This window comes from Bos taurus, chromosome 10 (genome assembly GCF_002263795.3).
Source record: "Bos taurus isolate L1 Dominette 01449 registration number 42190680 breed Hereford chromosome 10, ARS-UCD2.0, whole genome shotgun sequence".
Classification (NCBI taxonomy): domain Eukaryota; kingdom Metazoa; phylum Chordata; class Mammalia; order Artiodactyla; family Bovidae; genus Bos; species Bos taurus.
In genome coordinates this window covers 52,214,079-52,231,806 of record NC_037337.1, presented here as the reverse complement: position 1 = coordinate 52,231,806, position 17,728 = coordinate 52,214,079, and the positions used below count along the sequence as shown (strand labels likewise).

At 39.7% G+C, this 17,728-nt stretch overlaps 1 protein-coding gene across 1 annotated transcript in view; it reads right to left on the bottom strand.

Annotated features, from left to right (window-relative positions):
* ALDH1A2 (aldehyde dehydrogenase 1 family member A2) overlaps positions 1-16,750 on the bottom strand; it is a 125,234-nt gene extending 108,484 nt beyond the window's left edge. Inside the window, exon 1 of the mRNA XM_002690855.6 lies at positions 16,425-16,750. Within this exon, the coding sequence (XP_002690901.1) occupies positions 16,425-16,541 (117 nt within the window). The 5' untranslated portion in view covers positions 16,542-16,750. The remainder of the gene's footprint in view (positions 1-16,424) is intronic.
* Positions 16,751-17,728: the final 978 nt, after the last annotated feature.

Sequence of the window (17,728 nt, the reverse complement as noted above, 5' to 3'; positions counted from 1 at the left end):
GCCTTCAGGACACAAGGCCAGAACCACATGAACTGGGAGGCGAGGTATGGGGGTGGGGGGCTCCTTCTTTCCCGGGATGAAGCCACTTGGATCATTTAAAGGGCTCTGGGGGTAATTCCAAGACCCTGTGATACAAACTAGGGTAGACCCAGTGTTCTAGTTGATTCAGGACCCCAAGGGTTATGGCAAGGTTTCTCTTCCACACACCTAAACTGCCTAATTTCCCCAGGCTCCCTTAGTAATACCACCAGGTTTGACTAGCACCTATATTGAATCTCATGGAGGTTTTTTTGGTCGTCTTAGGTGTCCTAAGATCAAATTCTGCCTCCCCACTGCTTTCAAACTATTTCTTTATGGATCAAATTTCTACATGTATAAAGACTGCTAAATGGTGTGACTTAGGTGTGTCATTTGATCTTTCTATGGCTCAATTTTCTCATCTCTAAAAGGAGAAAATCAGCTCATCCAGTGGCTGGAAAGATTAAGTATTGGATGGCTGAAAACCTGATACAGTGCACACTCAAATTTTTAATTGATTCTGATTCTGAATGCAAATCATCAATTCAAGGCAATTTATTAATGCTCTTAAAAAGTTACTCACTCCTTGTTCTGTGTTTATCTGTTCATTTATTCTTCTGTTGCCAGTAAGTAAGACCCTTTGTCCAACCATGGGACACACAGGGCAAAAGGATGGGAAAAGAAGGTAAGGACGGTGAAGGCCGTCCAGCACACTGACTGCTCAGAATTTCTGACTGAGACCCTTTCCAGATTCAGCCACGAAGACAGTCTAATGCTGGAATGTTAAGCCTGGCCCTGGCAGGGTCTGAGCAGTGGTGTGGGACATATGCTCAGAGAAGAAACTTCAGGAAAGGCTTTAAGGCTTTCTGTCATCTTGAGAAAGCAGAATGTGACTTGATTTCTTTTTGTTTCTGCTTGGAAACAAATGTTCCTTTGCCTATCTTTCCTAGGTTTAATTAGTCTTCTGTCTTTCTCAGAATTCAGCCTGTTCATTTGCAAATGGAAGACATCAGAAAGGCTAGTGAGTGTGGGTGTTGGGGTGGGAAGGAGACTGAAGTGTTTATTTTCAAAGCCACGGGGGTCCCCATTTGAAAAAGCACCCAGCTTATCTCAATGTTTTTGTTTGTATGATTTTGAATTAAAAGGTTGGAGCAATTCATTTAGGAGATTAAGCTGTCTTACAATGGGCCTAGTTGCCCTATTTATTTACTAGTATTGCTAGGGTTAAAAAAAGGTATTTCTACTATACTCATTTTCATTATTCAAGTACAACAATTTTAAAGGATTCCTTTGGTCTTTGATTTTATTGCCAAGTCATTTTACATTAAAATCATATTCATCTGTTGGTCACAGATAAAAATCACAAGCCATGTATGTAACAGTTTAGGGTTGTCAATCTGTTAAATATCAATTTCAGAAAAATAACAAATTAAATTTCAGTATAATAATGTCCCCAAATCATGGGGCATAGTTGTATTTAAAAAGTATTCATTATATATCAAAAATTCAAATTTAACTAGATGCCCTATATTTTACCTGGTGACCCTACCAGGTTTTCATGGATGTTGTACACATTCCAAGGATGAAAACTGGGAGACAGTCCATGTTATTATTATTTATTATATTTAAACTTGCTTCCTGCAGATCTGAAGTACTTCATCAGTCAGAATAATAATTCCTAGCTAATAAACAGATATACTGATACCTCAGGAAATCAACTGAATTCTGACTACAGGATGAGACCTAGTTCTAACCATTAAAGCCCATTCCATTTATGGTAATTTTTCTCATTTAGAAAAAGTAAAACACAAAAGGGACAAATGATATCTTCAGTTGAATTAGAAGTTAATGTCACAACCTACTACATTTAACGACCAATAAATATCATCTTTCATTATGTTACAAAGCAAACATTCTGTGCAAAGAGGAGCTTGAAATGCCCCAGTGTATATCCTAAGGTTGAAGAGGTCTTTGATCCAATAAATGAGTGTTTTCTCCACAAGAGACTAAACATTTGCTTGTGACGGTAAACAAACAACAAGCTGAATTTTATATTGCACAACTATTTTCATGTGTCTGTTGATAAAAATAAATAAATAGTGCACAGTTACTAGATTTTTTTCTTTCAGTTAAAATATTTGTCCACAATTTAAATGTCAGCAAATATTTTCAAACATAATTATATCTATTTTGTATTTAAGTAATTAAATTCTTCTTCTTTGCTCTTGGTCATTACAAATATACAGAAAGGTCTGTATGCCTGATGCCTTCCCTACTCCGAGAATTAAATTGTCATATTTGTAGTAATTCATTCCTAAAAGTCCTGAGTTAATAAGATGTGATGAATTAATGAGCCTAGTTGAGCATAGCTTATAGAGTCAATTTCATGATCTTAAAGTCACATCTAATATTTAGAAAGCAATTTTTTAATAGACCTAAAATCACCTTTATTTTTCTTTTCTTTCTTTTTTCTTTTTCAAAATAGTTACCATCCCAGAAAAGGGGTGGAGGGAGGAGACATCAAATGAAAAGCTCAAATTAACCTTCAATATTTGGTGAAAAAATTCCTTTTTGCTATTTACATAAAATATAAGAAAAGTCTTGCTAGGATGTGATTTTGAAATAAATCTCATGTTGGGGTTAAGGCTTGCTAAGAAATGCCACTGAAAGCTGCCACTTGACCCAGAATTCCTCTACAAGAAAAACTAGCCACAACTACATGTGAGACTTATAAGAGAAACTGCCGGAATGTCAACTTCATTTGCAGCAGCCCCATATGGCCTGATCACTCTCCCTGGCATGATAAATCACTGGCAGAATCCTTACCTTCCTACGTTTGATCTCTGCTCAGCAAGATGTGGTTTTGATGTGAAGAACTCCAGATCTCTTGGGTCAGAGACAAATAGCAGTGGCACTGACCTGCAAAGTGCTAAGTCTCTATTAGACTCAAGTGAAAAGCCGTAAGCTTCTGACAAGTTCCCTTTCCACAGAGTTTACCCGACCCACTGTGGTTTTCATGAGCTGAGGTTGACAGAGAAACTGCCAAAATCCTTCGGCAGAAAAGTGCCAACAAGCCCTTTTTTCCTACCACCATTACCAAGTATTAAAATCAATGTTCCCTAAGACTTTAAGGAAGAATTCTCTTGGGAGTTACTAATCGAATTTCTAGTACTCTTGAGTGTTTAGTAAACACAACAATTTTTTATTTCCAGTGGATCTTTATGACACCGCTAATCACTCATTTATATAACTAGAGTCATTAACAGAGATTTCTGTGGACTACTTTTTGGTAATTATAAGGACATCCTTGGGAAAATATTTTTTAAAACCACTGTTTTGAGTGAAAATCTGGGGTCCCGGAAAGCCTTGTAACTAGATGTACAAACAAGTTTGGTATTTTCCTTCTGATCTCATAATCCCATATTGGGATCCAGGAAATTAAAGAGTTCTGAAGAGTCAGGGTGGGATGAAGAAATCTTACAACTCATCTAGTCATGTTTGTAAGTATTAGGTGGGTTAGTAAACAGGCATCTCATTCTGTCCTATCACTTCATAAGTAATAAAAGTTAGGTCCAAGGAATTTAAGTAACTTAATCAGTATCACAAAGCATTTTCAGAGTGTGGTGTAGAAGGAAGCACTCAATAAGTGATTGAGTAATTTGTTCATTCAGTAATTCAGTGCGTATTTACTGTGTGCCTACATATACAAGAAACTGCTCAACGAGCACACATCCCTGGCAGAGCTGGCACCAGAACCCAGATCTTCTAGTGCAGAGTCCCCTGTCTTGTTCAGTACTCTACAGCACACCCTGAGGGGCTTCTATTTCAAAGAAAGGGATAAGTAAGTGGGAGTGGAGGAGGGATTTTTCCATGAGAGAAAGAGAGACGGAAGGAGGGAGGGAGAGAGAGGGAATATGAATATGTTTTCTCTAAAGAGAGAAAGCTATTTATTTCAAAACACTTTACCCTGGAATTCACTTTCTAGTCCCAGATTTTGTCTATTAGTAACTCTGCAAACGGATCAGACAATATAATTTTCTATTAACAGTATTCATCCATTTACGCATTTGTTCAAACACAAAAATATGTTGGACCATACTTTGTGCCAAAGCTGTAATGATAACAGTTTTCATGAAAATTTGAATCCAAGAAGTAGCCTAGGCAATAAGCTATAGTCAGATCCCTTGATGTGACATTATCAAACACACAAGTTATACAGGAGTAATAATAAAGATCTGAAATAAATCTTAAAAAACACATATGAAAGGTTTCTCCCTTTGTGTTCAGAAGTCATTTGTGACCATAAAAATAAAAGACCGAATCACTTCAAAAACTGTAAGACAAAAAATGATGTGAGATTTTAGCTGGCTGTAATGATGAGGAGTTCTGAGAAAGCAAAAACTGTGCTATCATTTTAGCAGCTGTATTATTTCAATAGCTATCCCACTACACTCTCACAATTGAAGACACTCATAAATAAGCCCTTCATTAGCTCTCTGTAGAACCAAGTCACTGACTTTACCAAGTGTTCATAAAAGCAGAATGTTGGTTTCTATTTTAGCTAAATGTAGTTTATGTACTCGTATTTGTACATACATGTCTATGCTTAATGTTGAGCAACCATCTCTCTCCTTAATTTGGATCATCAGGAGTTCCAAAAATCACTGCATTTTATGTACTTTTCTTTATTCCTTCTCTGTTGGAATTCCCGGTAATGATACCAGAATGTGGGCAAACCTCATTAGTCTTCCTGCTGTTTACAAGACAGGATTTATGCTCAATGTGCTGAACACAATGACACATATCACTAAGTGGTTACAACTACCACCCAGGCTTTCATCTGAGAAATTTTTCACAGGGTACAAATACCTATCAGCATGGAGAAACATGGAAGAGCAATTACAGCCAACACGTGTAGTCTTTTAAGAGTACCTAATAAATACCCATTTGTGAAGGTTAATTTAATGCAACCTAGGCTGTTATCTGGAATAGTATATGTCACCAATTCAATCCATTAAGTAATTACTAAATTCTCAAGAGGGCTCACAGAAGTCAAATGTGGTTATTCCAGGTTCATTGCTTCTGGTCTCCCTAGGGACCATTCAGGCCAACAGCTGGAAGAGCTGACTACAAAGGTTCCCAGGCACAACTAACAATTTTTATGAAAACAGGTAAATGAGTCTAACCAAGGAATGAGGGTCATCAAGGGCTTGTCTGAGAGGAATACTTTGGGAAGGAGAAGAGAAGCACAAGGGTGTAAAAAATTTTAAAGGAGATGAAAACGGTAAGAAGAAGGGGTGTCTGGCTGGGAAGTAGTGGATAAAGAGAAATGCTTTCTCTCTAAAAGTGAAGACAGAAGTCTGGAGATTATAACCTGGCTTAAGGGCAATAACTTGACAGTTGTTTCTTTAGATAGGATTTCTGAGCCATTTCCAACGAAACATTAATTGTGTATCCCAATCACTACCAATTTCTGTCACCGAAACTCTGTTGAAATTTGAAAACTGCACTTTATTTCTCTATTCTGCATCCCTGCTGAAGTGACATGGAAGAGATGGATCCAAACAAGTCAAGTCTTAGCGAGAAATGGTTGCTCATAAAAGGCAAGATACAAATATCCACCCAGCTCTTTCTAAGTCAAGTGCCTCTCCCACACCATTTACAGTCAAGTAACATAAAATGATGGCTTATGCATAGTGGGAGAGAAAAATTTGAAAGATTGTGAAATATATTCACTTTCTACAGTCTCATTAATCCTCACTCCCAAATGGATCTGAAGTAACCATACCAAAGAAAAGCACTTTTTGACTGAAAAAACAAACAAGCAGGTGTTATTAAGGGCCCTATGTGACTTAGCCAACCAGTGAGAATCCAAAAATACAATTCTTTCCCATAGCCTATGGAATCACATCTACCCAGGTGACTCACCCCAAACGTTGATTGCATCAACTGTTTTTTTGTTTGAACATACTCTGTCATGTGTGTTTTATGTCAGGCAGAAATTGTGGCTGATGATAGCTATGGCAATACCAACTGGACTTAAGGTTGGGATTTATAGTCAGAGAACTGGGTTTGGGATTATCTTGTAAAACATTTAGCAGAGCTTTAGGCTAATAATTCAATTATTATTATTTTTTGGTCTTTGTTGTGGTTTCTGTGCTTGTTCTTGTTGCTATGAGGAGGGAAGGAAAATGATTATTTGAGGCTTAGAAGAGCCACCTACAGCTGTTGATCCTGGAAAAATTAATTAACGTTAATATGCTTGATTGTACCACTTATAAAATGGGGATGTTAATAGAATATTCACATAATAGGACTGCCACAATTATTAAAAGTAATCAATGTGAAAAGTACTTTGGAAACTGTAGTATTAATAATGAAAGGATAATATGTTAATTAACAAAGTATTAATCAAAAGATAATTCATTGCTATTAGTAGCTATCAGTGATAAAATATAACAAGTATTCACTCAACAAATACTTCCTAAGCAGTTATGCTGTAAGATACTAAATAGAGACTTCCACGTACCAACATGAATAAAAGTTTATAATCTAGTACAGATTAAGAGTAGAAGAGTACACAGAAAAATATAATACAAGGCAAAAATTGCACATTTTAGTAGCAGTACAAACAAGTAACAAGGACTTTCAGAGATCATATTCATGCTAAAAAAATACGTGTGGAGTCAACTCCGTGAGGTATTACATAAGTAAAATGCCTAGAAGGACTAGATCAGTTTTAAGGTTGGAGAATTTCATTCTTCAGTTGGTTCTTTAGAATTAGAGGCACACATGCATGGATCAAACAACTTACGAAATCCAAATACAACAGTGAATGTGTAACACCAGCTTTGAGTTTAAAACACAATGAGTTCAAATATTAACAAAAAATAAAGTGATGTTATTTTCAAGCTCAGCACGAAGGAATAATTTAAATTCTCTAAACTAACAGGATGAAGCACAGTACTGATTCAGTTAATCAAGAAAAAGGTCTATTAGATGTTAGATTTCACGTTACAGTAATCGTCACCGTTCCATTTTTCTCCAGTCCCAAACACAAAGGGCACATAGTGAAGAATTCTGGACCTCTTAATCTTGGTCCAAAATTGCACAGAATACAGTTTTAACTTTCTTCATACAGTAATATTGTTTGATTTTCCTCTGTGTTACATTGTTCATCCTTAACATTTATCTGTATCATTATATACAAACAGATAGCAATTATAGATGAATTAAGACACAAATGAAAAAGGTAAAACTTGTAATAATAAAAATAAACTTTCAGAAACTATATAGAAGAATGTCTTGAAAAACTTGGAATAAGTTTCTTAAAGAGCAAGTTCAAAATTACTAAGCATAATGGGAGAAAGACAGAAAATCCCTAATCATACCAAAAAAAAGAAAAAGGAAGAATAAGCACAAAGGGGAAGAAAATGTTCACAGAGTATGTAACTGCCAAAGGATTATAATCGGGTATATATAAAAATTGCTAAAAATCAATAACAAACACACATATATAGAAATAGAAATGAGCAAATGATATACTAGCCAATTCACAAAGGTGGAAAGCCAAATGGCCAACAAACATATGAAAAGATGTTCAACTTCACAAGAAATCAATGAAATGCAAATGAGAACAGCAATGAGATAACATTTCACACTCAGGTTGGCAGAATTCAGGAAGTATGGGAACTCCAAGTATAAGTGAGGATATTGAGTAATGGGGACTTTGATATACTGCTGATGGCAATGGCAACTAGTATAATGTGTTGGACAAATATTTGTCAATCGCTGATAAAGCTGCAGATATATCCATGAGTCAACAATAGCACTCTAAGAATATATCCTAGAATATATCTCACCCAGGCAGATAAGGAGATATGCTTAAGAATGTTTACTGGAATCGCAAAATGCTGGCAGTATCTTACATGTTAATAGTAGAATAAATTAAAAATTGGGTATACTCAAAGAATGGAGTACTATGCAACAATGACAATGAATGAATTACAGGTATATCCAACAACATGAATGAATCTTGAAAACACTAAGCCAATAAAGCAAACTGCAAAGAATATATATGGCATGGTTCAGTTCCGTTCAGTCGCTCAATCACGCCCAACTCTTTGGGACCCCATGGACTGCAGCATGCCAGGCCTCCCTCTCCATCACCAACTCCCAGAGTTTACACAAACTCATGTCCATTGAGTCGGTGCAGCCATCCAACCATCTCATCCTCTGTTGTCCCCTTCTCCTCCTGCCTTCAATCTTTCCCAGCACCAGGGTCTTTTCAAATGAGTCAGTTCTTCACATCAGGTGGCCAAAGTATTGGAGTTACAGCTTCAACATCAGTCCTTCCAATGAATATTCAGGACTGATCTCCTTTAGGATGGACTGGATGGATCTCCCTGCAGTCCAAGGGACTCTCAAGAGTCTTCTCCAACACCACAGTTCAAAAGCATCAATTCTTTGGCGCTCAACTTTCTTTATACATCCATACATGACTACTAGAAAAACCACAGCCTTGACTAGACAGACCTTTGTTGGCAAAGTAATGTCTCTGCTTTTTAATATTCTGTCTAGGTTGGTCATAACTTTGGCATAGTATGGTACCATTTACATTAAAAGGTTTAGAATGCGAGACAACAGTACACATCATTTATGAATATGTGTATATGAACATATATCAGTGGGAAAGATAAATGCCAAATACCTCTGAGGAAGAAAGGAAAGGAGAGAGGGGACTGGGAGAAGTTCACAGGTAGAGAGCATCAATGTATTTCTTTAAAAAGATCAGAAGCAAATAGTGCAAACAGTTAAGAACAAACAAACCTGCGTAAATGTATACACGTTTGTTATACTGTCTACACTCTCCTGTATGACTAAAGTATCTGATCTCCTCTCAAGTATGTCTAAGAATACAAAGTGCTGCTGATGTGCTGAGCCTGAAACATCCCTTCTTTTGAATCATCATGGTGCTTCAAATGCACTCCTGTCAAGAATTCAGCATCTTCTATCATGTGCCACAGTCATTGGTGTGCATGTCCTCATCACACACCCAAGCAGGAATCCTCTCTAGCCTCTTCAGGACATTGCACACATCTATGTATCTTTTCATGCCAGACAGTGACTAACAATGTTTTGGACACAAGAGGCTCTAGTAAATGTCTGATGAATAAATGATGATAAGTAAATAAATTCAGGAAAGCAAAAGGGTGAGCTCTGGCTGCAGTTAAAAATAAAAATAACCCTGAGTAATGCAATTAGATAACCTTCCCTGTGAAAATCAAGTTATATTGGTACATTGGTTATCAGACTCTAAAATATAGAGAATTCACTGGTTTCATGTTCAGCCAATCAGTCTCATACTATTTCCTGATTTCCACCCAAAAAGGATTCAGTGAAGGAGTCCATTTTTCGCACCTCATGAAATAAGACTTTACGTTATCCTCTGTTGATCTGTAGAGATAGTTCATAATTCTGTCTTCCCAGTCAAGGTCTTCTTACTTCCCCCTCTTTTTTCCTTTAAACCCTCCAGCACTACACGTACCTCAGTCCATGTTTGGTGTTAGTCAATGATAGGGGCTGCAGGAGGAGGGAAACAGGTGATTTCTGCCTCGTAGTGAGTTTATTAAATTCACACTACTATGGCAGATCTACTCACATGGAGGTAGCCTCCATCCTTTCTGTGGGAAGAGACATATTGCTTACACCATTTTTTGACCAAGCTTAATCTCTTAGAAATCCCTAGAAATGACCTGGGGCAAAATCCTAAGAGTCACTGGACTTGAAATCCAAAGACAGGTTAGAAAAACTAAAATCATATAGAAGAAAGTATATAAAATATAATCTTTAATTATTTTTACTTTTTCTCCATAATTTATAATCAATATTGGAAACTGTTTTGGTACCCATGATACCCTCAATTCTGTCTAAATAAGGTGTTTTCCTTTCAACTGGACAATAGGTTTTATCTTTCCAGAGATCTAGAAATAAAGAAATTGCAACTCTGGCTCTCCAAAGGTCAGACTGTGGTAAGGAAAGGAAACAGAGCAGATATCTACTTCTGGAGGCAACAGAGCTGAACTGCAGTAAAAGGAAAGCTTCCTTCCATAATAAAAAATTAGAATGTTCACTCACAGATATTCTAATTTTTAACCACAGTCTACAGAATTCAATAAACCCCTGTGTTTAGCCCCAGGCTAGTTTGTTCTGAGCCCAGCTAAAGTCTAGATGGTGAAAGCACTCAATTATTATTCCAACTGGAATTTTCAAAGGCTGGAAGTGTTTTCAAATTATGCGATAAAACAGAAAGTTGTTGTAAATAAACCATTAAGATTTGGAAGGGAAACAATTTAAACATAACTCTACCATCTTACAAGCAGACAAATTAGCAATTGAGAAATGCCAGAGATAAGAAATTCACAATTTGGGTTATCTCACATATCTGAAAGGTAAAATGGAATAAAGCACAAAGACATGTCTGAAAGGCAATTAAAAATTAACCAAGGTGGCATTATGGCAATCATTTCTATGCATTGGTTTGGGGTCTAAGGGGAAATGACTGGCTTTGAAATTAATTGTCACATTTTAGGAAGACTTTCAAAATAGTCCCTATGTGGTGCTTTTATTGTTTGGAGGGTGAAGTGCCCCCAAACTGGGAAACCAGGACCACTGAAAGGCTCTTTAATTTTAAAATGTATAAACTAAGATTATTTTCCATTTCAAAAGGCATCTACCTACTGAGAATGTCCTCCTATGCTATCATACTTCCCAGATTTATGAACCAACAACTTGACATGATCTTTAAGCTACTCAAACACCAGAAATGACTCTTTGCCATCTGACATTCAGGACTGGGTATAAAAGGCATGTTGATGCAGAGTTTTGGCACATGCGTCAGATAACTAATTTGATTACTAAAATCCTGGCTGGAAATTGTTTGATTCAGTAACTTTTTAGTAAAGAGAAGTCCTTGATAGGGAAACCTCCAAGGGGTCCCATCTGATAAAAATCCAGTGTAAACATATAATGATTCCACAGCTACCGAGAATATTAAACCCTTATGACTAATTAGAAAACAATGGACTGTTTCAGAAAACAGCTATTGACTATACAATTCCAATCTTCCTTAAAAGGGATATCCATCAATCTGAAGCAAAAATATATTCATCACTTCCCAAAAATGAAATGGAACTAGACTTTGGCTGACCGTCAATATACGCCACTTACTTTTACATACTTGCTCAGTCCTGACAACAACCATCATGTAAGGTAGGTACTACTATTACCTCAGTTTTGACAGATGTAGAAATTGACACTCAGTGAAGAAACTCCCTGAAAGGAGACACCATTCATACGTTGCATATTAATCCGTCTCCAGAATCTGGCACCGTATTTGGCGCTATGTGGTGAATAAATGCTAAATGCGCACAGCACTAAGAATTACAAATCTGACCTAGATTTGAACAAGGGCCTATTTTTAACCGAGAGCCTTTCTTTTTTCTAAGTAAGTCAAGGGCTTATAAACTTAATGTGGGCCATACAGTCCTGTTGTAACTACCTGACTCTGACATTGTAGTAACAGCCACAGATAATATGTAAATAAATGGTTGTGGATGTGTTCCAATAAAACTTTATTTACAAAATCAAGCAGAAAGTCTATAGTGTGCTGACCCCAACAAGCTGTCACTAACTAAAAGATAAAAAATAGACATCAATATTTGTATTCCATTATCCAACTGAGAAAGACTAGAGAGAAAACTGTATATGTTGATATTTGAGATATTTTTGTTTTGGTCATGGATAGCTCATCAAGTTAATCATCGTCTAACATGAAAGAGAACTCACTATGCATGCCTGGCTGCAAGAAAATCAGACCTCACAGAACACGTTCTCAGAAGGCTTTTTACCCTCATACAGAAAAACTAATTTCTCTTTTTATAGAAATAAAGGACAGAAGCACCTCAGCAAATGATTCCATATGATTCCTGCATATTTAACAGAAGGCATCAGGCAGAACCCAGAAAAATTATCTAATTCAAGTCCTACAATTAAGTTGTTTAGCTTCCCTGGGTTAAATGGAGATGATACAAACATGAGAAAGCTGTCCAATTGTGAAAAAGTGTATTTTTGAAAACCCGAGGTCTCCTATAAACATGAAATTTGATTAACAACTTAGGATCAAAAAGACAATCTTGATTAGAGGTTTAGAAATAACCAAACCTTAAAGAGATAATCCCTGGGATAGATAAGAACCCTGCCCTAGACCTAAAAGAAGCCCCCACAAACTCATAGAAATAGCAAAAATAGTAATTTAAAGTCAGGAAATCAGAGGTCACAAAAAGGAGTTCCTTCTTAAGTTGACCAGTTCATATTCTCTCCATGTTTCCAACAGAAGCAACACATAAAAATAAAGATTTAAACTTTTTCTCAAAAAAAAAAAAAAAAAAAAAGTATGAGACTGTTAGGAAAAACAAAGTGTATGGTGAGGCAAGCTCTATCAATTTTTCATAAGTCTAGGCCAAGGTCTTCCTTATCAATTATTCCTATCTCTTCCTACTCTGTGTCCTTCAAAAGCTTTTGCAAGGATCTAAGATACATATGAAAGTGCTAGGTAAGCCCTTAGGCTCCATCACAATGTAAGTGGCATTATAAATGTTATCATTATTGTTATTATTACATCAATCTACTGAACTACTGCCATGCTGATAACCAAAATTTGGCATTCCATCTTTCTAAAAAGACCCTAAGCTCCTAGGAGTTCGATGTTTCTTCCAGAGCCCAACCAGTGTAATGAAAAGCACTATTACAGGAAGACAGCCACTTAAAAATTCTTTGAACTGAATTGAAATTGATCCCAGAAAACAGTAGATGTTCAAGAAAAGGTTGCTAAATGAATAAATAAAAGAATAAATAATAGTTGCCCAAAGCACATTAGCTCTAATTTTCAGTTTATTGCCTTCTATTTTTTTTTTCCTTTTCTAGTTCAGTGGGTCAGTTCTCCATAACCCTCTTCTTCCCTATGTCCTAGCTCTCCACAGTATCAAATCCTGAAGGAAAATAAAACTACTACTAAAACAAAACACTACTCTTTATGGTAGTGTTCGTTATGGGCATAAACTTTCATCGAAAAAGTGATCAACAGAGAGATGGCATAATGATTGTGTGTGTGTGTAGTGGGGAGTTGGGGGAAGGAAGGACTAGTACAGCCAGAAAAGATGATAGAGACAATAGAGAAGGTAGGGGTGGGATACAGTCCGAAAATTTCCAAAGATCTGGGAATCTGGAAGAGATCTCCCCTGAAGTTAGGGGCAGTCACCAAAGTGCAAGCCTTGATTTTATCATATGTATACTCCTACAATATATTCATATATACAAAAATTTAACAATCAGACTGATAAAACAGGAACAACTCAGAAAAATCTTTAATCCATAAAGGCACAGCTAAAAACAATCACGCTCACTCCTGTGCAAGCCATTAAGCAATCTTCTCAGGATACAAGGAAAAGAGTGCACATTTTCCTGGCCCCAAAGTGGTCCCTTTGCTACTTCATGTTGGTGGAGTTATCAGTCTTTCTTGACTAACAGTCTGCAGTTTTTTTGTTTTTTTTTTTTTTGGTTTTAACATATTCCTTTAAAAAGAATCAGTTTTAAAACTTGTTGGGGGTCTAGCTTGCTATATTAGGGAAATAAAATTAGACATATTCCCAAAATGGTATTATTGATCATTAGTCCTAAATGGGTGTTGAAATTTCAGAGAGATAGGCTTATTTTAAAAATTAGATGTAATTGCCTGAAATTCAACACAAAACCACGAGTTTAGCCCTTTCAGCATTCTTGGGGATTGAACTTTAATTTTGGAGCATTTTCACTGGATAGACAACAGCCGTAACTTTTATTTCTTATGGTCTCCTTTACTCCCCTTTTATAAAAAATGTAAAATACTTTTAGAAGAAGAAAGAAATGGTGAAAAATATATAAAAAAATAACATCACAAGTGCAAGTTTTCTGAACGCATGGTACTTAAAATTCTCAAAATATAACCATTTACATGTAAGTATGACTCTATTGGTCCTCAGACAATATTTTAAAATCCTATTGTTACATATCCTTCACTAAAATTATTCATTTAACAAGACATAAATTATTAAGGATCCATCTATATCTATCTGGTACCATTTTTTGATATAAATACTGTATTTCTTTCCTATGTGTTATTCAACAAGCTCTCTAGCATAATATTTTAGCTAGTGCCCTTTTAAAAATTCCTATGAATGTGGTATCACTATTCTAAAGGACCAACTGCTGCACCTTGTTCATTCTTCTGCTTAAAATCACTCGTATAACTTCCCTCGCTTCTGATAAGTGAATTTTTAAAAACCTCTCCATTAATCTTATTTTCCTTTTAAGTAAAAAATCATGGCCCAGTACCCTCGGCTATCAAAAGAGCAGCTTGTGCTCTCTGTGTTAAAGATGCTGCTTGCCCATACCACTTGTCTCAGAAAATTCAGAAGTCTCACTAAGGGCCAAGGAGCAAAGCTGCTGGGAATGTTCACAGATACCTGATTTTACAAGATTTTGTGAAAAGAGATTGCCTTTAGATTAGTTTTGCTCAATGTTTATGAGGGTTGTTTGTCAAGCCTAAAATAAGGTGCCTCCTCCTCACAAATTAAAGAATCAAGTTACGATCCATTATTTCATTTCTGATTGTTTTTCTTTGTTATAAGTGGGAAAGTGGATACTGGATAAAAGTCTCCCCTGAGCTAAAGGACTCCACATTAAAGGCTTCAATTAGCTATAAATCAGTTGTCTTTCCTACTGGGGCACAACAAGAGAAAAAAGGAAGCGGGGGTTGTCAGAGAAAAAGAGAGCTGGAAAAGCTTCCAAATTAAATTCCTAGATACCTACTACAAACCTAAAACTCCATTCAGGGGCTGTGAGGAAAATTCAATCCAAAGTAAGACTAAATCAAACCCTCCCAAATCTGAGGTCCCCCCTCCAGCACAGCTCTTACATCCCGAAACCTTTTAAAGAGAACCTGAAGAGGTTAGGGACCCTCATAAAACAAAACTCTTATGCTATTCGCTTTCCTTGCTGGTTCCTAAACCCGGAGAAGTGTCACACATTGGCACCATTGTTATGCAAACAATGCCTAAATGGTTGTAACCATTAACGACCTCTCATTAAAAAGGCTTTCAAAAATTTGTCACACCATCTAAAAAGCTAACAGGTACATTAAATCCATCTAAATTGGCATTCAAAACACGAGCCACCCTGGTTTTTATCTTAAAATTCAGCGGGTAAAATTTCAAATTCTGATGGGTTTTTAAAAATATTTCTCTTTCAGTCCTTAAGACAAAACCAAACAATTCGTTCCTGGACAAAATTCAGTTTATCTTGTAATAAGCATGATGGCAAACAACTTTAACCGTGTTGCGTGAGCAAGTATGCGTTTAGGTTGAACGGGCGATGTCTGGAGTAGAAATCAACGGAAAGGAATAGAAAATCAAGACAACTGTAAAAGGAACTCCAAGAAACATTATTTTGAATTGCATCTATTTCTCTCTCACACCCCAATGGCATAACATAACCTCCCCTGTATGTGTAATCAATACATTTATTCTATGTCCAATTTGTGGCAAGTAAATTCTATTTACATTAAGGTAGCGAACGCATTTCCTTTTTATGTTGTGGTGCAACAAAAATTAATTTCTGCCTGGGTAACCCGAGACGTCAGAGTTCGTTATAAAAAGCATTTTTTTTTTTTTCAGTTCAAAAGCAAACCCGTTAATATGCACGAATTTAAAGACTTCTCAAGTTTTCCAGGAAAACTGCCACTACCTACAAAATTCGAATAAAACGCTGATATTGGATCTACTGTACTCAGAGGGCAGGTTTCCATGAAATCTGCAAAGGCGGCCGCAGCGCTGTGAGCCTGGACGATCCTATGCGACAGTCGCTGGCCGTGCCCCGCTAGGGCTGCGGGGTACCCGAGACGGTCCCCTGAAGGTGGACGGCCGAGAAGAGACTGCCAGGCTGCTCGGCCAACCCGGCGGGGAACCCTTCGAGGAGTGGAAGCGGTGCCGACGCCTTCTCCGCAGCAGTCGGGGCCCGGAGAACCGGACGAGGAGGCAGCGGCGGACGCGGTTTGGAAAGCAGCCGTTGACGGCGACTCTCAGGGCCGCGCGGCAGGCTGGCGGAGGCGAGTCCCCGACGCGTCCCAAGACCCCGGCGGGACTTGAGTAGCCCCAACGCCGAGGACCCGGTGTCCCTCTGCTGCGCGGGCTCGACGGGCTGGCCCGGAAAACCCCAGCCCCACACCCCGTCCTCACCCCCTAACAGTCCACGGAGAGGAAAGAAGGTTCTGGAAAGTCTCCGTGGACGGCCGGCCCCCCGTGGCGCCTTACCTTGGTGTACTTGATCTCGAGGTTGGGCGTGGGCGACGGCAGGAGGTGCAGGGACGCCATGAGGGCGGCGGGGTCGGCCTTCACCTCGCCGGGCATCTCGATCTCACTGGAAGTCATGGGGGCGGGCCGAGGTCTCGCTCGCCCGCGGCGTGGGCAGTGCGGGCTGTGCGCGCGGTTCGAGAGCCGGGGGCGCGCTCGCCTGTATATAGGCAGGTGTCAAGCTGGGGCTCTTCTTATTGGACGTGAGGGCCGAGGCGCGGGGGGCTGGTCCATCCTACCTAGGACGCCCCGGCGCAGCCCCGATTTACATAAAGCCCGCCGCCCAGCGCCGCGCGGCTCGAACGCTTGAGACCCACGGTCAAGTGCGCCCGCCGCACGCTCTCGCCCTGAGCACCCGCGACCGCGGGGACCAGCCCACGCGGCCGCCGCAGTCCTCGACGGCAGGAGCGCAAACCTGCGCCGCGGCCACTCGGGGCTCAGCCGCCGGGACTGGCCTCTCTCCGGCCGGGACAGCGTCGGCGGGAAGCACACCTTGGCCGATGTCGGGCGCCCGTCCCGGCCGTGGAAGCGGAGCGGGGGGCTGGCGAGGGGACCGGAGCGGCCCGGTGCTTACTCTGCCCCGAGAGCGGGACGCGGTGTCGGTGGGAGAAGCCCGGGCCCCGAGGGGTCCGGCCAAGGAAGGGGCAACCGACGCTGCGGCCGGCACACAGATCCCCTCCCGCCCCGGACCCGCGGAAGCCCGGCTCCCCTTCTCTCCCGGGGACTCGCGGGACTCCCTCCGGTCTCCTTCTTCCGCCAAGGGCGCCAGGCCCTCCGCAGCTACCGGGTGCCCGCGCAACCCACTTCCCGTGCGCCGTGGCCACAGGGTCGGGGACGGGTAGTGGTGAGCGAGTTTCTCGCCCTACTACTCAAAAAGAGTGTCCCCGCGAGCCTGTCGACGCCGCGCGGCCCTCGCCGGGACTCTCCCGCCCAGCTGCTGCCCTCTGCTGGCCTGGACCATCCCGGGCGGTCTGGGCTGCGCCGGGAGGATGGGGCCTTGGGGAAGACAGGGCTGCTCCGCGGAGTTGCAAGCTGCGTTGGCTTTTCTGGTCCTTCCTGATCCCTCTTTCTAGCGGGAAACAGGGACTCTCCTCGTCCCAAAACACACAAGGATACAACTAGTTTTGTTTTTCTGGAGTTCTCCACGCTAACAGCTGTCATGTTGCCAGACATTGGGCTTCTCACTTAACTGCCCCGTTTAGAGATGAGCTCCCTAATTTAAGCCCTTTCGAAGCTCCAACAGATCTAGTTCTCGGAACTCTAGA